This window comes from Prionailurus viverrinus, chromosome A3 (genome assembly GCF_022837055.1).
Source record: "Prionailurus viverrinus isolate Anna chromosome A3, UM_Priviv_1.0, whole genome shotgun sequence".
Taxonomy (NCBI): Eukaryota; Metazoa; Chordata; class Mammalia; order Carnivora; family Felidae; genus Prionailurus; species Prionailurus viverrinus.
In genome coordinates, this window is record NC_062563.1 from 23,908,457 (window position 1) to 23,934,168 (window position 25,712).

The following is a 25,712-nucleotide window of genomic DNA, read 5'->3' on the forward strand; positions in this document are numbered from 1 at the left end:
TGTTCTCATTGCAGCAAGTATAGGCTTCTCTCTGTATCTCCTTTTTACATAAATTCTGAAAAGCAAATCGTGATTCCACAAGCATATTAAAAAAAAATTTTTTTAAGTTTATTTATTTATTTTTGAGAGAGGCAGTGACAGCACAGGTGGGGAAGGGCAGATAGAGAGGGAAAGAGGGAACCCCAGGCAGGCTGTGCATTGCCAGTGCAGAGCCCAGTGTGGGGCTCGAACCCATGAAACCACGAGATTATGACCTGAGCTGAAACCAAGAGTCAGATGCTCAACCGGTGCCCCAAGCATTTTGTTTTTAAGGGGCTTTGAAAAGTATAGAAGATAACACACATCAGGCACCTAGGTAGCTCAGTCGGTTAAGTGTCCAACCTCGGCTCAGGTCATGATCTTGTGGTTCGTGAGTTTGAGCCCCCCCCCCCCCCCCCCCGGGCTCTGTACAGACAGCTCAGAGCCCAGAGCCTGCTTCGGATTCTGTGTCTCCCTCTCTCTGCCCTCTCCTACTCGTGCTCTTGCCTTTCCCTGTCTCTCTCAAAAATAAATAAACATCAAAAAAAAATTAGAAAAAAAGATAACACATATCCTAGGTAATGAGATGTTCTTGAGACCCTAAGACTATGAAGTGCCTTCTTAATCATCAGTGAAATATTAATTATATTCATTAAAGTTATCTTTTTTACATCTTAATTTTTTGGCAAATGATAATCATTGGTATATTTGGTAATGTTTTTAATAAGAATCTTTTTCCTTATTAAAAAATGTTTGTGATTATGGCATTTGGATTTAAAAGCTAGTGTATTTTGTTTGAAAGTTAGAAATTAATTAAAAGAGAAGGGAAATGAGAGCAGAAAGAAAGAAAAAAAAGGGAAAAATTTACTGTTTTATTTATTTCTTGATGGTTGAATTCCACTTGGTTGCTACCATTGCTTTGTCTAGTCTGTTTTTTTATGATTCCAAAGGGAAAGTTGGCTACCATTTGAAGGATTACTAAATCATCAGGAAAATTTCTTCACTGTTGTAGTTTAAGTTAGCCTTTGATTTTTGTTGGTTCCTTTGTGATCTCAACAAAGTGCTTAATATTTGCATTTTAAAGTCTTTTGTGATGTGGTAGTGTCTACTTTCTGTAACTTTTATTTTTTTTAGTTTGTGATAGAAACATCAAAGTATGACATTCTAGTAAAATATAGGTGGGAAAACATAGGTATAACTTTCCATTTTGAGAGATTGCAAGCCCTTTTCAGCAAATGTTGACTCAGAAATCTATGGCTAGACCCTTGGATTGGATTGCCCTGGAAAGATTCTTTGAGTTTTGTGTTTTCGTATGTCTTTCATTAGGGAGAAAAATACCTGCTTGACGGCAATATCAACTGTCTTTCCTCCATTTTTTTTTCCGTAACATTTTTTTTTAAATTTTTTTTTTTTTTAACGTTTATTTATTTTTGAGACAGAGACAGAGCATGAATGGGGGAGGGTCAGAAGGAGGCAGACACACAATCTGAAACAGGCTCCAGGCTCTGAGCTGTCAGCACAGAGCCCGACGCCGAGCTCGAACTCACGGACTGTGAGATCATGACCTGAGCCAAAGTCGGCCGCTTAACCGACTGAGCCACCCAGGCGCCCCTTCCGTAACATTTTCATGTGTAGTTTCATTTTTCTTCTAGATTCATATTTAGGAATTTAAATGTAGCTTTCCTTACCTATTTGTCCTAAAATAAACATTCTTTCCCATTATCTTTATGTGGCAGTATCAGATAAAACAAGGACAATGTTTATCAGGTTCAGCCACATGCCATAGAATAGGCAGTTTCCAGATTAACATAAAACCAAAAAATTCTTTCTGTTCAGAAGGACACTGACAAACTGGAATGTACTCAGAAGTGGGCAGTGAATTTTATGAACGCTTCAGAAAGTGTGTTGAATGAAGAATGGTTGAAAGAAATAGGAATGCTTAACCTGGAAAAGAGAAGACATGATGACGGTTCTTCTCAGGTTTTTGTAAAAAGAGAGAGAGAGAGAGAGAGAGAGAGAGAGAGAGAGACTTAATCTAACTAAGGTATTCCAGTGGGCAGTGGATGTTTCATGAATGTTACATGAAGCAGATTTACATTCAACAAAACAAAAATCTAACAAGAATTGTCCTTTCGGGGGATAGGTAACCTCACAAGGTCATTGGACTTGTTTTAACAGTGGCCCAGATGGTTGACTGTGAATCAAGAATGTTGTAGAAGGAATTCCAGTATGAAATAGAAGGTTCAAATGACTTCAAAGCCCCTCCAACTCACACAGCTGTTAGTGCAAACTTTTTACTACATTCATTTTTCATCTTGTAAGATGGTATGAGATGCCTCAGTCAGTGGGAGAGCTGATTTGCATTTCTTAAAGCTGTCTTAGGTGCTTGTGTTTTCATCAGGTACACTGATGAGGTCTTCCAAAGTTAGAATGAAATAAACATGAAGTCATCTGAGAACCAGAACAATCTGTATTAACAGGATGGAATTTAGTCTGACCTACCTCTTTAACTTAAATTACTGTGTGAATCTTGAAGAAATCCTTTCCCCAAGTTATTTCCAGTCCCTCTGTGATGGTCTTAGGGGACTTGCTTTAGACATTTGTCCAGGCTAATGGCTCACCCAAGTATAAAGGTTTGGCTTCACTGCAGGAAAAGCGAGGAACTATAAAATGCTCCTGATTGCCATATTATGAGCGCTGTGTAAATGCACTGGCCAATCTGCTGAGGTCTTCATTATTTGTGATGAAGGCTTTCTTCATGAACATGTGAGAAAACCTTCTCAAGGGATGACTTGGGTCTTGGTGGCAAATCTGCCTTTCCTCAGGCAGAATAATTAATTATGAACTTAGAGGACTTTCTGTATAAGAATCTGAAGGAAAATGGGGAGTTAAAAATCAAGAAATAGACCATTAGGAATTTTACTTAAAATTGTAAATGTGTTGATATTTATATACCAGTATCCATATTTGACAGATATTAATTTTTACCATATTTGCCTTAGTTTTGTTTTTTCCAAGATAAAATTTTACAGAAAAAACTCCAGCCCATTTCTCCTTTCTTCCCTTCCATTTCTTCCCTTCTTTCTCCACTGAGAGAACTACTGTTCTAAAGTTGGTTTTTGTCATCCTCTTGTAAAATTCTGTTCTTTTGCCACTCATATATTATCCATAAACAACATATATACTATTATTTTGTGTTCATATATAAACTATATAAGTGGTATCTTTTCAACCTGTTTTTATTAGTAAACATGTTTTTAAGTGGAGACCTGATTTTTGTCATTTCAACTGCTGATTAGCTTCACACTGTATAATGAAACTACAGCTTAACTATTCCTCTACTAAAGACACTTGTTTTAGGCTTTTCATAATAATAGTACCATTTAAATTGTGCAGGAGTTTCTTGAGAAAGAGAAATAGAATTATTGGGTACTAGTGTATGAACATTTTTAACAGTATTTTTTTTTTTAAGATTTTATTTTTAAGTAATCTGTACACCCAACTCACAACCCCAAGATCAAGAGTCGCATGCTGCACTGATTTAGCCAGCTAGGTGCGCCATTAACTTATATTTATCAGCTGTTAAATTATACTTATCAGTTGTTATATCAGTTTATATATCTGTAAGTAGGATTTAAGTGTTCGATACCATTTCCATCGCTTGATACAGTCAAGCTGTTTAATGTTTACAAATTAGATGGTGTGAAATGGTATATTTTAATTTAATTTGCATTCCTTTGGTTACCAGTAAAGTTGTATGTCTTCTCTTATGTTTATAGGCAAAAAAAAAAAAAAATTATAAATGTGTCTGTAGTCGAAGTAGGCCATAAGTTTCATGAAAGCAGGAGTTTTTGACTTCTTTGTTCACTTCTGTATTCCCAATATCCAAATCCATATCAGGCACTGAGTTGGGTACTCAATAAATTATTTGTTGACTGAAGTGAAGAGCTAACAGATACCTTAAATGCTCTGTCTTGAGAATGGAAATAGGCCCTTCAAAGCCAAAGGATTAGGATGATCATATTAGGATATCATTAGTTTAATGATGGTATAGACCAGTACTTCCCAAAATGTGTTCTGTGTCAAATACTCCCAAGAGCTGCAGATGTTAGCAAAGGTGAATAGGCTTCTTTTTTAGCCTGCTGATATGGTGAATTACATTGATTGCTTTGTGAATGTTGGATCAGCTTTGCGTTCCAGGGATATATCCCAGCTGGTCGTGATTTATTGCCCTTTTGAAATATTGCTGGATTAGGGTGCCTGGGTGGCTCAGTTGGTTGAGTGTCCTATACTAGATTTCAGCTCAGGTCATGATCCCAAGGTTGTGGGATTGAGCCCTGCATTGGGCTCTGCGTTGAACGTGGAGCCTACTTAAGATTCTCTCTTTTCCTCTGCCCCTCTCCCCTGTTCATACTTTCTCTCTCTCTCTCTGTCTCTCTGTCTCTCTGTCTCTCTGTCTCTCTCTCTCTCTCTCTCTCTCTCTGTCTCTCTCTCTCTTTCTCTCAAAAAGTATATTGCTGGATTTGGGGTACCTGGCTGGCTAAGTTGGTAGAGCATGCACCTCTTGATTTTGGGGTTGAGTTTGACCCCATGTTGGGTGTAGAGATACTTAAAAATAAGAAATCTTAAGAAAATATTGCTGGATTTGATTTGTTAATATTTTGCCAAGGATTTTTACATCTATGTTCATGAAGGCTATGGTTCTATAATTTTATTTTCTACTGATGACTTTGGTTTTGATTTCAGGGTAATCTTGGCATTATAGAAGAGCTAGAAAGTATTCTTCCCTCCTGTTTTCTGGAAGAGTTTATGTAGATTTAGTATCTTTTTTTTTTTTTTTAATGTTTATTTTTGAGAGAGAGAGAGACAGAGTATGAGCAGTGGAGGGGCAGAGAGAGAGGGAGACACAGAATCTGAAGCAGACTCCAGGCTGTGAGCTGTTAGCACAGAGCCTGACATGGTGCTCGAACTCACAAACTGTGAGATCATGACCTGAGCCGAAGTCAGACGCCCAACCGACTGAGCCACCCAGGCACCCCTCTTTTAAAAAAAAATTTTTTTTTTTTAATGTTTATTTATTTGGAGAGAGAGACAGAGTGCAAGCAGGGGAGGGCAGAGAGAGAGGGAGACACAGAATCTGAAGCAGGCTCTGGGCTCTGTTGTGGGGCTCGAACTCTTGGGAACCTCGAAATCATGACCTGAGCTGAAGGTGGACCCTTAACCGACTGAGCCACCCAGGTGCCCCTCCTTTCTGATTCTTGATACTGCTAATTTTTATTTTTTCTGTTTTTTCTTGTCTTGATCGGTTCTACTAATGTTTTCTCAATTTTATTGATACTTTCAAGGAACCAGCTTTGGCTTCTTTGATTTTCTGTGCTATTTTTCTGTTTCCAATTTTATTGGTCTCTGATCTTTATTATATCTTTCTTTTTGCTTGCTTTTAGGTTTAATTTGCTATTCTTTTTTAGTTTCTTACCATGGGTTTGTTTAAATTGGCTTCTAATGCTGATTTATTCCCCATGTAGGTATGTCTTTTCCAGTTGTTATATGTTTATTCTGTTTCCCCTATGTGAGCTTTACTCTGAAAGCCTTAAAAACATGACAGATATCAAATTAGCAAAGAAAAAAAAATCTTAGTATAATTTGAGACATAATCCTTCTTTAATTTATTCGAGGTATTTCTGCCCATCAGAGACACTGTTGTTTTGACTCTAAATTGTATAGATAAATATGACCATTATATAGTATTGGGTATAGTATATTTTTGGTGACTTTGAACCCTAAAAACATAGCTTTACTAAAATTCTAGATTGTTTTGTCTTCATTTGCTATTTCATTCTCAGTTTGTGTAGATTATTTTAGTTTGCATATTTGCGTTTGTAATTCTCTGTCATTTAAAAAAAAATAAGCTTCTATAAGCCTTTTGTGGATGGGCTAATTTATTTAATTCACAGTCCTTAGAAGTACTTCCTTACTTGAGCACTGAGTTGGTCTTCAGGCCTACAATTCACCTCATAAAATAATTTATTTTTCACTTTTAGATTTATTTTTATGAAGGCATAATGTACATACAGTAAAATATACAAATCTTAAGTATATAACTCAGTGACTAAATTAAAACCACCACTCAGATCAAGATTCTAAGAGAATTTGGGGCATCTGTGTAGCTCAGTTGGTTAAGCATGACTCTTGATTTCAGCTCAAGTCATGGTCTCGTGGTTTGTGAGGTCAAGCTCTTCATCCGGCTGTCTGCTGTCAGCTCGGAGCTTGCTTCAGATCCTCTGTCCTCTCTCTCTCTCTCTGCCCCTCTCCTGCTTGTGCTGCTTGTGCTCTCTTTGTCTCTCAAAAATAAATAAACATTAAAAACATGTTTTTTTAAAGGTACTAAGAGAGTTCTTAGTGCTTTGGGGAATAGTAAACAGTTGATCCTTTTACTGTATTTTATTTTACATTCATTAAAACCCCTTATTTGTAAGCACAGTCTTCTTAATCAGCAAACTATAAAACTAGGGAAAATATAGAAAAAAATGACCCCTTCCCCAAGGCATAAAAAAAAAAAAACTTTTACAGAATGGATAGTAGTGCTTCTGAGGAAAGATTGAAGGATTGAGAGTTTTTGTTTTGTTTTTGTTTGTTTGTTTATTTGTTTGGCTTGTTTGATTTTGGTCAGAAGAATGGGTAATTTTTTAAAGTAAAGGGTTTCAGATTATAAAGAGTTAATGTGAATGATGCTGAACAGTGGTATAGAGGCTCAAATGTGATGAAATGAGTTGAATTAAAGGAAAGATTTCATTTAAATATTGGAAAAATCTTTTTGACATTTTGATGCTAAATCATAAATATAAAAATTGTTTTAAGTCTGTGAATGGTTGGCTTTAAGAAAAAGAAATAATTGATGTTGGTTAAGCTGTTAAATCTGCCTAGTGACAGGTTTGGACTCATCATTCTAGTTAGACAAATATAAGATTTTGTGACCTACATCTAATAGCATTAGAATATCCACTTGGTCATATCTTGAGTTTGGTTTTATTTTTTTTGTCTAGAAGATTAAGATTGCGGCCCTGCGCATGTATACTAGCTGTGTGGAGAAAACTGACTTCGAGGAATTCTTTCTAAGTAAGTTACTGTTTTTGATAGTTCTGAAAAGGAAAATGAATCTACTTTTCATGGGGTGCCTGGCTGGCTCAGTTGGTAGAGCATGTGACTTTTGGTCGTGAGCCCCAAATTGGGTGTAGAGATGACTTAAAAATAAAATCTTTAAAAAAAAAAGATTCTACTTTTCATTTTTATGACTGTTAATATCTTCGTGGAATAGGTTTTGAGTCACTGGTGAAGCAGTTTTTTCTGCATAAAGTATATAATAAAAGCTGTTTATTTTTCTCTTTTAATAGAATAAACAAAGGCCAAAAGAACCCTATAGATTAGACATTTTAACAAGTTTGAAAAAAAAAGAAACCTAAAAATTTGTCCACTACTTTGACATTTTTCTACACATGTATCTTTTTACATATGAGTAGTCATAGTAAAACAAATCCTGTTCTACGTTCTGGATGTTTTACTTAGCATTTTGACATGAAATGAGCTTTCTGCCAATCATTGCTCTTTTATTTCTAGTTTTTAATTGTTTTGGTTAATCCTGGCATATGCCTAATGATTTTTTTTTTCTTTCTGTTGAAGGATGATTAGGTCAAAAGGTACATATAATTTTATTATTTATATCCCATTGATAAATTGCTTTCCAGGGCACCTGGGTGGCTCAGTCAGTTAAGCATCTAACTCTTGATTTTGGCTCAGGTCATGATCCCGGGGTTGTGGGATCAAGCCCCGTGTTGGGCTCCATGCTGAGTGTGGAGCCTGCATGAGATTCTCTCTCCTCTCTCTCTCTCTCTCTCTCTCTCTCTCTCTCTCTCTCTCTATCTCTTTTGCTTTCTCTCTCTCTCTCTACCCCCCTCTGCCCTTCTCCCCTGCTTGCACTCTCTCTCTTAAAATAAAAAAAAAACAAAAAAACAAAAAAAAAAACTTGCTTTCCCAAAGAGTTTTACTGGTTTAGACCACCATTAGCAGTTGATTATATCAATACAGTATTCATTTTGATGCTGTAAACTGTTTAGTTATTAAGTTTAGTTAAAGCAGATACTTATAAAGTAATTGGGAAAGTTTAAGCTGTTTCCAGTCCTACAGATTTTGGAAAGAAATGTGTATGTGCTGTGTACATAACCACCATTATCCTGCAAGCCACAAACACCTACTTGATATTTTTCACAGACAGCAATTGTTCATATATAATTATGTTAATAACAAGGAAGATAGGTAGATGCCGTTTTGATTATTTAATAACTATTTTGGATTTTTAAAACCAAATGCAAGTTGTTTTGGTGATTTTTACAATTTCAGCAGATTGATGTTAATATTAGAAACTTAAAATACCCTACTGAGTTGTAATCCTGATTTAGTGTCTACCTTCTGTTTCTTATTTATTGTAGTGACAAAGCTTCCCTGCTTCTTTTTAATCTCTAAAAATTTCTCATTTGGGGAGAGTTTAGTCTGAAAGGAGAAAATATTTTCTCTGCTTGATGAAGAAACTATTGATATTAGAAGTTGGATTTTTCAATACTTCTTTAAAGTTTATTTATTTTGAAAGAGATAGCACGAGTGGGGGAGGGGCAGAGAGAGTTGGGGAGAGAGAAAGAATCCCAAGTAGGCTCTGCACTGTCAACACAGAGCCCGATAGAGGGCTTGAACTCACGAAACTGTGAGATCATGACCTGAGCCAAAACTGAGTTGGATGTTTAACCAACTGAGACACCCAGGTGTCCCTGGATTTTTCTTAAGTGGTTTTTGGAATACATGTCCCCAGTTATTTTTCATCAGATCTTTTTTATTTTAAATGTTTGTTTATTTTTGAGAGAGAGAGAGACAGAGACAGAGACAGAGAGACAGAGAGACAAGAGCCTGAACAGAAAAGGGGCAGAAAGAGAGGGAGGCACAGAATCTGAAGCAGGCTTCAGGGCACAGAGCCTGACGTGGAGCTAGAACCCACAAACTGAGAACATGACCTGAGCCAAAGTCGGATGGTTAACCAACAGCCACCCAGGCGCCACTCATCAGATCTTTTTCTTTCTTTCTTTCTTTCTTTCTTTCTTTCTTTCTTTCTTTCTTTCTACTTATAACTGTTTAGTTTTAGAGAGAACGTGCATGCACAAACGGAGGGGTAGAGAGAGAGAAGGAGAGAATCCCAAGCAGGCCCTATGCTGTTAGCACAGAGCCCAACATGGGGCTTGATCCCATGAACTGTGAAACATGACCTGAGGCAAAACCAAGAGTCAGACACTGAACCAACTGAGCCACCCAAACACCCCTCATCAGATCTTTTTAAAACCTCATCCTCAGATATCTATTTAATATTTGATTTTGTAAGTAACTCATGAATTATTTATAATTATTTTGAAAGGATGTTTACTTGCTATCTGTCTTAGCCAGTCTTCATTATTGAAGATCCTTGAGTTAATATTATAGATTGCATAATGAGATTATTATTAGATATTTAAGGTAACATATTATGTTTCAATTTATAATCTGTTGTAAACTATAAAAATAAAAGTTTATAAAAATTATTACCATTATATTTTAATAATTCGCATTTACATGATATACTTTTCCATTTGTCTCATTTAGAAGTTACAAAGCCTTGTAGGATAGGAAAGGCTTGTATTATTTTCATTTTTATTTTCTTTTCAGAAACAGTTGAAACTTAAAGAGACTACATGATTTCCCAAAATTGCCTAGCTAAGGCTTGATGCTGTGTTGTCTAGGTTAAAGGCCAGAAATTTTTCCACTGTAACATACTGCCTGTAACATACTGCCTATGAATAAATGTAATTGTAAATTATAAACTGTAATCCATCTTAATATTTTTGTATTTTATTGTTTTTAAATGAGAACTCCTCTAGGAGATATTCTATTAGTATTGTAAACTGATGTTTATATGTATTAGAGGACAAACGCTTCATTGAGCTTTGTTCTAGCTTTGCCTTTTGAATGTTACCTGGGGAGGCAGTACATTTTTTCAGTGACACCCCACTTACTTAAGTTTTTTGTTTGTTTGTTTTTGGGTTTTTTTTGTTTTATTTTTTATTTTTGTTTTTTTTTAAAGTAGGCTCGCTGCCCAATGTGGGGCTTGAATTCATGACCCTGGATCTAGAGTCAGATGTTCTACTGATTGAGCCAGCCAGGTGCCCCTTGCTTAAGGTTTTTTTGGACTCAGTTTGAGAATTGCTTTTTTTTTTTTCATTATTATTATTAAAGAAATTTTTTTAAATGTTTATTTACTTTTGAGAGTGAGAGACAGAGACAGAGTGTGAATGGGGGAGGAGCAGGAGATGCAGAATTTGAAGCAGGCTCCAGGCTCTGAGCTGTCAGCAACAAAGCCCGATGTGGAGCTCAAACTCATGGACTGCAAGATCATGACCTGAGCCAAAGTTGGACACTTAAACTGACTGAGCCACCCAAGCACCCATTCATTATTATTTTTAATGTTTTATATATTTTTGAGGGTGGAGGGAAGTGAGGGGTGGAGAGAGAGGGAGGCCCAGAATCTGAAGCAGTTTCCAGGCTCCCAGCTGTCAGCACAGCACAGCACAGCACAGCACAACCCCTGATGTGGGGCTCAAACTTATGAACTGTGAGATCATGATGTGAGCTGAAGTCAGACACTTAACAGACTGAGCCACCCAGGTGCCCTGAGAGTTGCCTTTTAGACTTACAGCTTGTTCATTTGTATTATGCTCCATTGTGGTCCATCTTTGTAATTTATGGGTAGGTTAAATTTTAAAATCAAACCATAGTGGTTCCAAACTGTGGCAAGTGAATAAAAAAGGGATCCAATCTGGTAAATACCATTTGGAGGCAGATAAATATTTATGAAACAATGAGACTGACTTTCTTCCATCTTCTTTTAAAAAAAAATTTTTTTTTTAATGTTTATTTATTTTTGAGAGAGAGAGAGAGTGAGAGAGATAGAGCACCAGCAGGGGAGGGGCAGAGAGAGACAGAGACACAGAATCTGAAGCAGGATCCAGGCTCCAAGCTGTCAGCACAGAGCCTGATGTGGGACTCGAACTCACAAACCATGAGATTATGGCCTGAGCCAAAGTCGGACGCTTAACTGACTGAGCCACCCAGGTGCCCCTTGCATCTTCTATTTTTAATTTGTTTTAATGTTTATTTTTGAGAGAGAGAGAGAGAGAGAGAGAGATAGAACACGAGCAGGGAGGGGCAGAGAGAGAGAGGGAGACACAGAATCCAAAGCAGGCTCCAGGCTCTGAGCTGTCAGCACAGAGCCTGAAGCGGGGCTCGAACTCACAAACAGTGAGATCATGACCTGAGCCGAAGTCGGACGCTTAACCGACTGAGCCACCCAGGTGCTCCCACCCTTGCATCTTCTAAAGAAAGATTCTAAAGAGTAGGCCAGATAGGTTTGGGGTAAAGGAAGAGAATATATATATTGGTTCCAAGATTACACCTGTATTATTATTATTTATTTATTTATTTATTTATTTATTTATTTATTTATTTTTAACATTATTTATTTTTGAGAGACACAGAGAGACAGAGCATGAATGGGGAAGGGGCAGAGAGAGGGAGACACAGAATCTGAAACAGGCTCCAGGCTCTGAGCTGTCAGCACAGAGCCCGATGCAGGGCTCGAACTCACTAACTGTGAAATCCCGACCTGAGCCGAAGTCGGACGCTCAACGGACTGAGCCACCCAGGCACCTCCAAGATTACACCTTTAAAATGGCTGTTGCTCTCTTGGACTTTTGGTATTTAAGGACTTGACTTTTTAGAGTCCTGAGCATTCAGTAATTTTTTAAAAGGATAGAGAGGCTTAGGTAGCTCAACACTATCATCCTCACTCTTCCAACAAAAGCGAAGCCAGTGTTGATTCATGAAGATTGTATAAGAATGAGTTGTTCACTAACAGTGTGCTTGTGAATAAACAATAGGCCTATAATAGCCTAGTGGGTAGGCCCCAAGTTATAGACTCTCTGTCATCTCAGAGCCAAGGTGTTCAAAGGTCTTGATCCAGAGGCCTACACATTGGGGGTTCTGACTGGTGAGATAACCTTAACAGCCAGCCACCTGTTGTTTTCAAGATGTTCTGATGGTGTATATCATTTGTGACATAAATGAGCATACCCTCTGTGAGCATACAGTGGTTTGCTAACTGGTCTTCTGGAGATCAGTACTGTTATGAAGAGCACTTTGGAGCAGAGGGGGCCAATCAGTAAAGTTTAATTCCATACTGCCTGAAAACTGCTTTGTTTTTAGCTCTTAAAAGACTTACTACCTTGGAGAGGAGGCTCCTTAATGAGTAAGTTCTGAGTCAGTGATTGAGGTTCATCATTTTATTGACACAGTCTTAAATAGTGACCTATTTAAGATATTTTAAACCCTAGTGTTTAAATAATTCACTGAGAAACAACCATAGTGAATATTTATCGAGTATGTATTAACTATTAACCATTTTGCTAAACGTTTTACAGGCCTTATCTCATTTAGTCCTCACAAATCCCTATAAGGTAGGTTCTCTTGTTCTCCCCATTTTTACAGAGAAGACAGCTGAGGCACAGAGAAGGCTAAATAACTTTACCCAGAGTCAAATAGCAAGTAAGAGGTAGAGTCAAGGTTTTGAATCAGGAGGTCTGACCCTAAAACCTGCATTAAACAAACAACTGTGTTAATACTGCCACTCCATAACAGCAATGAATTATTTAATTTTATCCAACTTGGTAGTGAGGAAGAAAGTACAAAGCCTCAGAAAATAATGCACTAGTGTATATTGTTGCAAGAGTGTGATCATGGCAGAAGACAGTAACAGATTTTAGCTTTGAAGTGTTTAAACATAGTTCATTGAGCTAAAGATCTGCTGTGCTTTTGTGTTGCTCATGCTCAGACATTTAGTGGTCTTGTTTTTTAGGGCTTTACTCTGGGTTTCTGTTCTGACCCCAGTGGATACAGGGAGTCAATATGCAGCTCTTTTCCCATCCTCAGCCCTGAGCCGACCCCCAGAATGGAAAATTGTGACCCAAGTCCAGCTGCTGGCCTGTCTTTGCTTTCCAGCCCAAGAACTGATTCCCTCTCTGAGAAAATTGGAAAGGCTCCTGGAGGCTGCTGAGAAACTTTGATGTAGAGGTAGCAATTGAACAGATTGTCCTTTAGAAGCAGCCAAATTTCATTTTCCAGATTGAAAGACAGACTTCCAAGAAAACTTTTCTTTTTAATGTTTTGTTCTAGCATCCAAAAAAGACCCAACTTCAGATCTGGGCTTGAGAGTTTCTCATGGCTATTCTTGTTCTAGGTGGAGGGTGGTTGGCCCACTCTCAGATGGCATGTATCTTAATAGCTGTATGGTTGGCCAGGCCAGCCTTCACCTCCCTCCTGCTGGGTTCCAAGAGGAAGTCCACTTGACAACTGCTGGGCACCTCCCAGTACACTCACCAGAGTATTTTGGTGTCACTTTGTGACGGACTTGGACTTAAACTCCTGCCCAACCGCGAGCTTGTTAATATTGTGGCTGCCCTCAAGTTACTTAGCCTTTTTGAGCCTCTAAATGAGTGTTATAATACCTCCCTTCAGGGTTAAAGTGAGGATTAAGTGAGAAAATTATTGACATGACTAGCAGTGGACCTGGCAGGAAGTATGGGCCCTTAGTGAATGTTAGGTTCTGATTATAGCGTTAGAGAAGCAGTTAGTGATTAAGAACATGGTGCCTGGAATCAAGCAGATCTGAGTTTGATCCCAGGTGTTTCATTTCATGGCTGTGTGACCTTAGGCAGTTGTCATGATCTCTAGGAGTCCATTTTCTCACCTGTCAAATGAGGGTAATATTAATACCCACCTCATAGGCCTGGTAGGATTCATTGAGCTTATGCCTGTAAGCACCAATTATAATGTCACACATAGTAAGCCTATAAGGAATTACTGCTCTTTATTATTACTGGCGGTGTTAGTGTCCCTCACAGAGGTCCTACCCTGTGTTTTCTCTCCGAATGGCCCCTTTGTGTTATCATTTAGTACGTTGTATACTTCATTGTTTGCTGCAAGGCAGTATATATCCCTTTTATCTTGAGTCATTTCTCCAAAGGACTGATTGTACCCGAAGGGCCTGCATTTCCCACTGTTACTCATTTTCTTTGTCCTCTTGCTTTTGCTTTTCTCCCTGTCATGTAACAGGGTGGGCACATTCAGCATTCAGTGGAGGACCCCTCATCTAGCCAGGGGCATTTCCTAGAGATCTGAGAATTGAGAGGTTTGGATGGCTAAGCACTGACCTGAGTTTTGGTAACTTAAAGCCCAGTTTTATCATTCCTACAGGTTGATGAATGGCCTTTCATTAGATATAATCTGCTTTTTTATTCAACTACAGCTCCCTACAGCCCCATTTCTTTCTCCTGGTCATTTATTTTGGACGAGTCATTCAGCATTCCCATGTTCCTAGTACACTGGGTCACCTTAAGGAAGACAGGAAAAAGAAACTAGAACTTAGACTTAGCAGGGCTCAAGTAAAAAAAGCCTGTACTTAATTCGGGTAGGCAAAGTAGTGTCTTCCTAGCTTTCCAGAAGAATTTGAGACCAGGAAGGGAAAATAACATGTAAGTTGGAAGGAACCATAGAGATCATCTAGGCCACATTATACAAAGTGAGAAAACAGCCTCTGAGAAGAAAAGTGATTTGCCCAAGGCCACACAGCAAAGTGGTAACAGGGCTGGAACTAGAGGGCTGGTTGTCTGACTGCATTCAATACTCTTTCAACTCGTAGTCTTATTCTATGGTTCTCCTGGCCCTCTCTATGGTAGTATAATCACAGAGCACTATAACTGCCATATATTTAGTTGAACAGATTCCTACCAATATTTAAAATATAGGCGATATTTCTCCTCTGAACCCTCACGTATTTATACTTTATTATTATTTTCTAGGGTGTCAGATGCCTGATACATTCAATTCATGGTTTCTTATAACTCTGCTTCACGTCTGGTAAGTGAGCAATTTAAGTGAAGTCACCAAATTTTTTTTTTTTTTTAAACACTGCTGACTTGTAAGGTATATAGCCTTCAGCAGGGCTGAATATATGAAATGGCAGTTGTTCAGGCATTAAAAACTGTTCCTTTCATTTTAATAACTAATGTCTTAAAGCACATTTTTACTAAAGGTCAAAGCATAGTCCCAGAAAGAACCTAATATTTGTAGACTTTTCTCAAAGAACACCTACCCCAGTGAACAATGCTATCAGTATCTCTTAGAGACTCTATGAGCTTGGATGGAAAGTTCTCTCTCTTGGCTGTTTTAGGAAAGTTCACATTTACGTAAAAGTGGTTTGAATTGTGAGAATCCGTGGTCATTTTCATTGCTGGTCATCAGAAACTTATAACAAATTATAGCACTGACATTTACGCCTGTACCTCTAAAATGTGCATACAGGTTAGATTCGTGCCAGGTTTGTTGCGTGTAAAAATATTTAACACCTTAAACAGTATATTTTTTCTTCAGCTGCAAATTAAGTAGCCAAAAAAATCAATTTTTCATCTAATGTTACACAGTATTAAAGGTCAGAAGGATATAGGAGAGACGTTGAAGTGGGGGCTGGGGAATGCATTTATTGAACTGCCAGATCTCAGGAAAGTAAATTCTGGAGAACTAAGTTTACTACTTTGACCATAGTGAGTATCTGAGGAACGTGGGGAATGGTTGCCCTGTCAAAAGGACCCTTGTTTGAGACTGCCTTCAGCTGAGCTTTGCATCACAGAACTGACTACTATATAAAGACTTTTTGGTTTTGATCACCTCTGAAATATTTCTCCTGAGCTCACATAGTCACTGAGATTGGCTAAGGGGCATAAGGTGGCAATTTATTTTTTGTTATTTTTTTTCTAAGCGAGTACTTCATTGAGTGCACACTATGTCCTGGGCAGTTTGCTGGGAACTAGCTGTGGTTCTCAAGAAGCCCACAGTCTAGTGAGGGAGATAAGACATTTAATTTTTTTCTTTTTCAAAATTTTATTGATTTATTTTGAGAGAGAGAGAGCGCACGCGCATGCAAGCACGGGGAGGGGCAGAGAAAGAAGGAGAGAGAGAATTCCAAGCAGGCTTTGCACTTTGAGCGCAGAGCCTGACGTGGGGCTCAATCCCATGCACCATGAGATCATGACCCAAGCTGAAATCAAGAGTCAGATGTTCAACTGACTGAGCCACCCAGGAGCCTCAGGAGAGAAGATATTTAAAATAGTCCGTGACAAATCGGAGAATGGCTAAGTTCTGTAATAAATCTGAGTAAGTAGTGCCCATGGGATCACAGAGGAAGCTGCAACTATCAAAACCATTACTAGTTCTGCCTCTTCTTTGAAATGTACCATGTCTTTTAGTCACATAGCTGTGAAGGCAAACTACCTTCTGTCTGAATGGTGAAGGTTAGGAAAAGGCTTAGGGAGGGCAGCTGGGTATACTGAGAGGAAAACTACTTTTTCAAGAGGAGAGGACTGCAGAAGTGGCACTGTAGAATTACTCACTGGAAAGGTGGGAGGGTTCAGAAGAGGCGAGGCTATTCCCAGAGGAGCTCAAAGATAATATTCAGAGCTTGTATGAAAGGCTCTTTATTGCCTATATAACTAGAGGTATCAGAGTGTTAGAGGGAGTGGATGGCAAAATCAAATATATAATCCCTGTGACCACATCCCAAGGTCAATCCCTAATAGTAGCTAGGAGAACCTTGAAACTACTTACAGTTCTCTCAAGATAGCCATCGTTTCCAGACATGCTTGCTTGTCTTCCTTGCTGAGGTTGGTTTCATTTCTCAGAGGAATGGGGAGTACTACTATTACCAGTTAAGTAGCGGGAGGGAAGCTGTCTGCTTCAAATCTACATTTGGTCTCCCCTCCACCCTTTCTCTTTAGTTCTCACGATCTGCAGTCTTCAGTGGAATGAGTCAGTAGCTTTCCAGTTTGGATCAACAAACTTTTATTGGGGACCTACTGTGTGTTAAGGACTGTGGGGCTTTGGAGAGATGGGTATGACATGATGTGCATTGTCTAGCGGATAACAGGCAGGAAGTATACTTTATGGCAACCTTTCCCACTGAATTCCTCTACAAACCTGCCCCAGACACTTCAGACAACTGGCTGTCCTCAAATACTCCCATGTCCTTGCTCATATGTCCTGGGTGTTGTTCCTGATATTCCCTAAACCTAAAATGCCCATGTTTTCTCTGATAGAAATTCTCCTCACCCTTCATGGTACATCTCAATGTCATCTCTGCCACAGAGCACTCTTTATCCAATACTGCCCCCCACGCCACAACCACCACCAAATTTGGATTTAGTTATACTTCCTTGTACTTCCAGAGTATCTGCTTGTGCCTTGGGCACAGCACTTCTTTCACCGTCATCCATTATAGGCAACTGTACTTCCTGCCTGAACTACAGTTTTGTAAAACTTGTGCTGTTTTGGGGCCCACTTGTGCTGTTATCCTCCAAGAAGAATTGGGGAGACTTTCTTTTCTAAGGGGTAGGGGTATTAGGAGGAGTAATCATTCCACCCAAGTCTGTGGAGAAGCTATGTTCTTCCAGCCCTGTTCTCTTAGCCTGAAGCTCCAAGAGGGTAACTGAAGGATAGTCAAGTCCAGTATTAGAGGGCCCAGTGGACTTCCTAGAGATGTATAGGGTTGAAATACCTCCTGAAGGTGGTAGTATGAGGGAGAGGTTGGGAGGCTTAGAAAGCAGTCATAAAAGTAGAAAGAATCTGCCCCATCCCCCAAAGGGGGGGAAAAAACCCCTACTAAACAGAATACCCTGGCAGTGGACTTTTCAGAAAGCTTGCTTGGGTTCCCAAGTGTGATGGCTCCCTGTTGGCCTTTAGAATAGGGACAGGATTTCTCACATCCTTTTAGTTCCCCTGGAGGAGGTGTTGATGATTCCCTTATCCTATCTGCCTTCTCTAGTTCCCAAGTTTTTCTGTGTATGTCCAGTTTCTAGAGGGGCCTTATCAGTTGTGTATTCACGTGAACTTGTAGCAGCTGCAATGACTGTGTGTCCTTTGTCTTTGCTGAACAAGGTTAGTATTGAATGTGGCTGCTGAAAAATTGTTGAGAGAGGTTGCTGTCTAGGCTTTCCTGCATCCAAACGTGTACTTGATAAAAGCAGGCCTCCTCCTCTGTTTACTGTCTTGGGCAATGGCACTGCAATCCATTCAGGTGTCCACACCAGAAACTGGGGAGACCTCCCTGACTCTTCCCTTACCCCCCTCATCTGGTCAGTCACCAGTCACCCCTTCAAACTTTTTTGCCCATGACCCACAGTAACAAATGAATTTTACTTTGCAACCCAGAACACACATGTCTCTGATACTACAGTTTTGTAAAACTTGTCCTTAAAATGTGAGATAATCTCTGATATTTTCTATTCCATTTGAATTCATTTTAAAGAAAAAATTTAACATGTGACCTGTTAAATTGATTTTACTGGATTATAAGAAACAGTACTTGAAAACTGGTCTTTGGCCTCCAACTTCCATCTTCACATGCCATTGATCTTCTCAATACAAATTAAATTAGCATGCATGCACGTGCACACACACACACACTCTCCCTAATGTTCTCCATTATTCTCAGGACAAAGTATATTTCTTAGCATGGCATTCAGATTCCACCAAATATGCCACCCCTGCTACTCTCATATGGTACTATTCTAGGTACTGCTGTCCCCAACACTCCCTCCTCTGCAAGATAAAACAATATTATATAATAGAAATACCAAGTTTTCTTCTGTCCAGAAAGCCCTTCTCTCTCCTCTTTACCTGACAAAACTCCTGTTTTTTCATTCAGTATCTAACTCAGGTATCATTTCTGTTTGAAACCTTCCCTTTCCTTTGAAAGCAAGAGTTAGTTCCTCTTCTGTATTTACTTAGTATTTTAGGGACCTCTATCATAGCACTCATCACGTAACATTTTTATGTTTTATCATATCAGTCTTCTTTGTGGATGGTAACTTTATTGAGAGCAAGAATTATTTTTATCTTTTTGGAAAGATATGAAAATGAGATATTACTTCTCACAGTTCTGTGTATTATTCTTAGTTTGTATCAATAAGTGTTCATCAAGTAATTTGACGTTCTCAGATCTAACTTGACTCGCACGGCATTTGGAAGGGTCCTGGCACTGTCTTTTGGTTGGGTGAGAGTGGCAAAGCTCTGCTCCTGCTTAAGTTTCTCTGGGCTGTTACATGTATGTAGCTGGAATTTATGTTGGCGTTACAAGTGTTAATAGATTTGTAGAGACTCCTCTCAAAATTTGTCATGGAATGCTAGTACCTTCTAAATGCAGAAGTTAATTTTAGAAGATGGAATGGGATAAATAAAATTAGAGTATGCCTATGATGGAGATGGAATGGGGAGGGAGTAAAATGCAGTTTGTATTTTAATTTTAATTTTTTATTTTTTAAATTAAAAAAAATTTTTTTAATGTTTATTTATTTTTAAGAGAGAGAGTGTGAGTGGGCGAGGGGCAGAGAGAGAGAGGGAGAGTCCAAAGCAGGCTCCAGGCTCCAAGGTGTCAGCACAGAGCCCGATGTGGGGCTCAAACTCACAAACCATGAGATCATGACCTGAGCTGAAGTCAGACAATTAACCGACTGAGCCACCCACGCGTCCTGCAGTTTGTATTTTTAAAAATTATTTTAGGGGTGACTGGGTAGCTCATCAGTTAAGCGTCCAGCTTCAGCTCAGGTCATGATCTCATGGCTTGTGAGTTTGGGCCCCTCATCGGGCTCTGTGCTGTCAGCTCAGAGCCTGGAGCCTGCTTCAGATTCTGTCTCTGTCTCTCTCTACCTGCCCCTCTGCTCACACACTGTCTGTCTGTCTGTCTGTCTGTCTCTCTCATATATAGATAAACATTTTTAAAAAATCTTAAAAAAATTATTTTAAAGTCGGGTGTGTCATAAATATAATTACCAAGCCCTTTACATATGTTATCTTTTATTTATTTACATGTATTATCTCACTCATTGTTACAACTACTTTATTCTTGTTTTATATGAGGGATCAGAGGTTTTATATATGAGGGATCAGAGGTTTAGAGAAGTCAAAAAACTTATCCAAAGAACTAGTTAGTACATGGCAGAGAGAAAATTCTAAGTATGGATCTGGCTAACTCAACAGTGTTAAGTTGCTTTCCTCATTGGTAATTAAAACTACCAAAGTAATTAAATAATTGCTGATTGATACTAATACTATTTAATATTTATTAATACTATTTATTATTTAAAGTACCTGCTTATTCTTTTTTTTTAAGTTTATTTAGAGAGAGAGCGAGCAAGTGGGACGGGGCAGAAAGACAGGGAGAGAGAGAATTCCAAGCAGGCTCCGAACTGTCTTGAATTCATGAATCTTGAGATCATGACCTGAGCCAAAATCAAGAGTTGGATGCTTAACTGACTGGCGCCCCAGTACCAGCTCATTATTAAACATAAATCCATAAAATTTTAGGGGCACCTGGCTGGCTCAGTCTCTGGAGCATGCAACTCTTGATCTCAGGGTTGTGGGTTCTAGTCCTCCATAGGGTGTAGAGAATACTTTAAAAAGGGAGGAGGGGGATGCTGCCTGGGTGGCTCAGTTGGTTAAGCGTCCAACTCTAGATTTCATCTCAGGTCATGATCCCATGGTTCATGAGTTCAAGTCCTGAGTTGGGCTCTGCACTGACAATGTGGAGCCTGCTTGGGATTCTCTCTCCCTTTCTGTCCCTCCTCCATCACACAAGCTTGCACTTTCTCTCTCAAAATAAATAAATAAACATTAAAAACATCTTAAATCCATAAAATTATTACATCTGTTCTCCAATTGAACCTGTCCTCACAGGGCCAGAATGTGGGAGAGAAATATTAAATCATTAATAGAATACAGCTGAAATAGCATGATGAGAGGAAATGGCAGGGAGAAGAGGGGTACATAATTTAGATGGGGGGATGGGTCATTCAGGGAGGGCTTCACTGAAGAAATGACGTCTAAACTGATGAGTAGAAGTTAGCAAGTCAAAAGGTGCATGAAAAGCATTGCAAGTAAAGAGGTCTAGTGGTTCAATCCTTTTACCAGCTGGGCCCTTTTTAAATATGAAATTTTATACCCAGTCACCATATATGCATAGATAAAGAATTGCTGTTTGGGTTGAGGAAGTGAGAATGCCCTGTTCACTCAGGTCTTCACAATGTATGCACTGGTAAGGGACTCTTATGTAGCTCTGTGGAAACTCAGACCACAGTTTAAAAACCACAGATCCAGTTCAACCCTCTCATGATTACAATGGGGAGATAATTTTGGCAATTTTAAGGAATTTGTTCACAGGCCTCTTCATCTGTAATGGAGGACCTGAGATCCAAATCTGAAGCTAACTGCTCCTTCTCCATTCAATACTTGGCTTCCTGCTTGAGTGTTCCCCTTTGGTGGTCATGGAGATGGGGGTTTCTTCCCATGAATATGAACAGCATGGCACTGATCGCCAATGATATGAAATTGTTTCTTGGTACTCACTGTCTTTGTCCTGGGAGAGGCCACAAGTAAAGTAGACCTGAGAACAGTTCAGGGTGATAAGCTCTGTGTACAGCAGACCCACAGATCTTATGGGAACACAGGGAAGGGGGACTGCCTGGGGATTGTCAAGACAAGCAGTAGCATTGGCCTCCTGGGGTCTAGAACCAGAGGACATGGGATCTTAAGGAGTTATTAGGAGATTAAGAAGTAATTGTAAGCTACTTTTTAAGATACTCCAAGTGATTAAGATTGATAATCACTGATTGATAATCAGAAACAGGACAGAAGGGAAACATTTTGTTATTTGTTTTTTACTTTTATTTTGTTTGAGAGAGAGAGAGAGCATAAGTGGGGGAAGGATAATGGTGGAGCAGGGAGAGAGAGAGAAAGAGAGAGAGAATTTTAAGCAGACTCCATGCCCAGCGAGGAGCCCAACTTGGGGCTCGATCCCTCAACTGTGAGATCATGACCTGAGCTGAAATCAAGAGTTGGACGCTCAACTGACTGAGCCACGTAGGTGTCCCTGTTTTTATTTTTTAATTTTAAGATGGGGAAATACTGGAACATTTTTATAAGTCTGGGGGAAGAAGCCTCTGACAAAGAAGACAAGGAAATAAATTGTGCAGGTGGGAAGGGGTTGGAAAACAGACTGGTCCCAGTCTCAGTCCAGCCAGAGAACTGCCTTGGCAGACACTCCCGGCCTTTGCAAGAGGGCTCTTCAAAATCGCCACAGCAGTTTTGATGCAGCTGTAGGGCTTTCAAGCTCATGCTGGATTCCAGCAACTTCAGATCTGCTATATATGGTGAGCCCTGGCCATGTGCACATCCTTTCTCTCCCTCCCCCAGCCAGTCATTCTGTTCAAACACACAAGTAGCTTTTGCCCAAACCAAAGGCCTATGCAGCATCATTTTGTCAACACCGCATAAACTAAAAGCACTGGTACCTGCTACCCAGGAGCTTGGTCTCTTGGGTCCGACAGGCAGGCCACAGGCCGGGTGTAGTTCTTGGAGGAGGCTCACTGTCAGGTGAGATGGCTTCAGGAAGTGCCTCACCCCACTTGTCTGTTTGCCCACAGACGGTCCTGTGGCCCCCATGCTCCCCACATAAAGGTTAGGCTTCATCGGGAGGGAGTTTAGGAAACCAGGTGGAGATAGCCATGTACACAGCCCCAGGAAAGGGTAAGCATGCCAGCTCACAAATAAATAAACTCATTCATTAGCACACTGCTGAGGCTTGAGTGTGGGCATGTAGGCTCTGCTTCCTTGGCCTCGGCTGATGGCAGAATAAGGGAAACAAGCTATGTGAAAGTCCCCTTTGGGATTCCTTCATTAGCAGCCAGAGTGACAGACCTGTCTTGAATGCCCACCAGTCTTCATTGAATTCCAAATCAGATCCACTCTGAGCAGCTTATAAACTACCATGAGGGAGAAAGAAGGCCAAACACAACTGGTATTGTCAGAAGGCCCAAACAGAGCAAGTGGGACGGGATACTCGGAGCTGCCAATACATGGCAGGAGGTCAGCGTCAAGAATAACAAGAATTCTTCCCTCCCAGATTTAGGTAGAGAGGAGGAAAGCATGGCTAGGACTGTTGTTCCTTCGAACTCTGCAGGCAGTGTCGCTGTCTTCTTCCTTGTCTGATCTAGCAGGGAGAGGCTCTTGGAACTGTGCTGTCACAGAATGGGGGAAATAGCTGATAGGGACACTGACCTGGGAGACACTGTGGCTTAGGGGAAAGCAGAAGTTCAGGCTTCATTCTAGCTCTGCTCTTTTAAGTTACTTAAGTAATTATAAAATACATTTTAAGACTTTCCAAGTGATTAAGAAAGGTGATCACTAAAGGGTGAAACAGGATGGAAGGGAAACTTTCTAAAAATTTTTTATTTTAAGATAGGGAAACACTGAAACATTTTATAAGTCTAGAGGTAGAAGCCTGTTTTAAAAAATTTTATTTAAAAAATGTTTTTTGGTGTTTATTCACTTGAGAGAGAGAGAGAGAGAGAGAGAGAGAGAGAGAGAGAGAACGAGAACGAGTAGGAGAGGAGTAGAGAGAGAGGGGGACACAATCCGGAGCAGGCTCCAGGCTCTGAGCTGTCAGCACAGACCCCGATGTGGGGCTTGAACCCACAAACCATGAGATCATGACCTGAGCTGAAGTTGAACACTTAACTGACTGAACCACCCAGGCACCCCAAGGAAGAAGCCTTTTTACTTCCTTCTCTGCTTTCCTCAGAGCATGAGTGTTTTTTTTGTGAAATGAGAACAGTTAAACTAGGTTGAAAGAGTGAATGCAAATGCATTTTTGAGTGACAAGTCTGATATTAGAGGGCGCCATCAGTGACAGTAATCATTATTATTATTTGCCTTAAGGTAAAATTTTTATCTTAGCCCTTTGTCTTTTGAAACTCCTAGTGAGTGAGTCTTTTTCCCTTTTCCCCTGTATCTGTGCTTACCTTTCAGTGATAGTTGGGAGTCAGGACTAGGGCTTGACCACTGCTTTTTTTCTTTACTTTGCTAGCTGAGTTATTTGCTTTCCTTATGTGTAAAAGATATCAGTATTATTTATGAGCCACTGGGATCACTGAGAGACAAGGATGTACTGTGAAGCTCAAAACCTCAATAATAAGTTGTGGGTTTAAGAACATCATCAAACTTGGGACGGGTAACTGGAATTGCGCCTAAACAGAGAGTAGTTTATATACAGACTAAGTCCACACTCAGGGTAGGTGCTTAGTAGATACTTGTTAAATAAATGATTAAATTATTTATTTAATTTATTTATTAATTAATTTAATTAATTTATTATTAATTTATTTAATTATTTAATTATTTATTTAATAACAAGAATGTTTTTATTACTAGAGTCTCTCTTTTAGGGCCACCCAGCTGCCCCTAAAAATAATTTCTTTTTTGAGGAGTTTTAGGTTTGAGCAGAAGGTTATCTCTTTTTAAAGTTTATTTTGCATTCTTAAGAGCAATTTTTATTATGTTTTATTTAGCAGGGAGGTGTTCCCCCCCCCGCCCCACTTTCTTCTCCACGTTCCCTAGAACAGAGCTCTGAAACTATGAAGTTGAATCAGTAGTAAAATGTAATTTGGCTTCTCAACATTTAATTTAAACATTTATTATGAGGAATGTATCCATGATGGAAATTGAAATAGAGCTGTCCTGTTCTGTTACTTAAACCTGGTGTTCTCACTTGTTGTGGAATGTAGTTTCCTTAGTGACTCAGACTTAACTGTTGTACAGTCAGAGCCTGTGATGGGTGCTGGCTTTGTTTTGTGGTGGGCACCAGGGTCATCATGTCTTTTTTTGTGTTTGTTTACCATTTTGGATTTGCTTCATTCATTGTCTTTTCACCTGCCAGTGTACTTTAACCTTTTCTGGATGATTTGGGGGGGTCCTGGTAATGCTTAACTGTAATTTGCCAGACTGTCTTTGAGTTGCGCTGGGTTGTTGAACCTCAGTTGCTGTGCTATTGTTTGTGTGTGTGTGTGTTTGTTTTCAATATATTTTTAGTTTCTTTCTTTCCTGTTAGGCTGCCAATAGTTACTTTTTGTTGTTGTAGGTATTCTTGCCTCAAGTTAGCCAGTCTTCCTCTTCTGATAGGCTATTTCTAATGTGATGCTAGTTTTGAAACTATTACTGCCCTTGTGAAGATTAAATGAAAGAAAAAGAGAGTAAATGGATTCTAAGTTATGTACTAGTCATTAGAGGCAGCAGGAAAACAGTACAACTCTGGGACAAGATTATCAGGGTTCAGATCTCACCTATAAATCTAGTGGTTTGTAACTCTGGACAAGTTACTTCTCAAAGCTTCAGTTTCCTCATTTAAAAAGTCGGACAGTAGGAAGACCAGCCTTGGACTACACCAAAAGAAAAATCTTTTGCATAGTGAAGGAAACCATAAACAAAATAAAAAGGCAACCTACTGAATGGGAGGGAGAAGATATTGACAAATGATCTATATGATAAGAGGTTAATGTCCAAAGTCTATGAAGAACTTCTGTGACTCAGCATTCCACCACAAATAAATAATCCAATTAAAAATGGGCAGAGGACCCAAATAGACATTTTGCCAAAATGTAGATGGCCAACAGACACATGGGGAGATGTTCAGC

At 39.4% G+C, this 25,712-nt stretch overlaps 1 protein-coding gene across 3 annotated transcripts in view; it reads left to right on the forward strand.

Annotated features, from left to right (window-relative positions):
- LOC125162244 (ubiquinol-cytochrome-c reductase complex assembly factor 1) overlaps positions 1-25,712 on the forward strand; it is a 102,748-nt gene that overhangs the window by 27,647 nt on the left and 49,389 nt on the right. For all 3 annotated transcript variants that reach the window (XM_047853058.1, XM_047853059.1, XM_047853057.1), the window contains 2 exons: positions 7,062-7,134; positions 15,000-15,057. In XM_047853058.1, the coding sequence (XP_047709014.1) occupies positions 7,062-7,134; positions 15,000-15,057 (131 nt within the window). The remainder of the gene's footprint in view (positions 1-7,061; positions 7,135-14,999; positions 15,058-25,712) is intronic.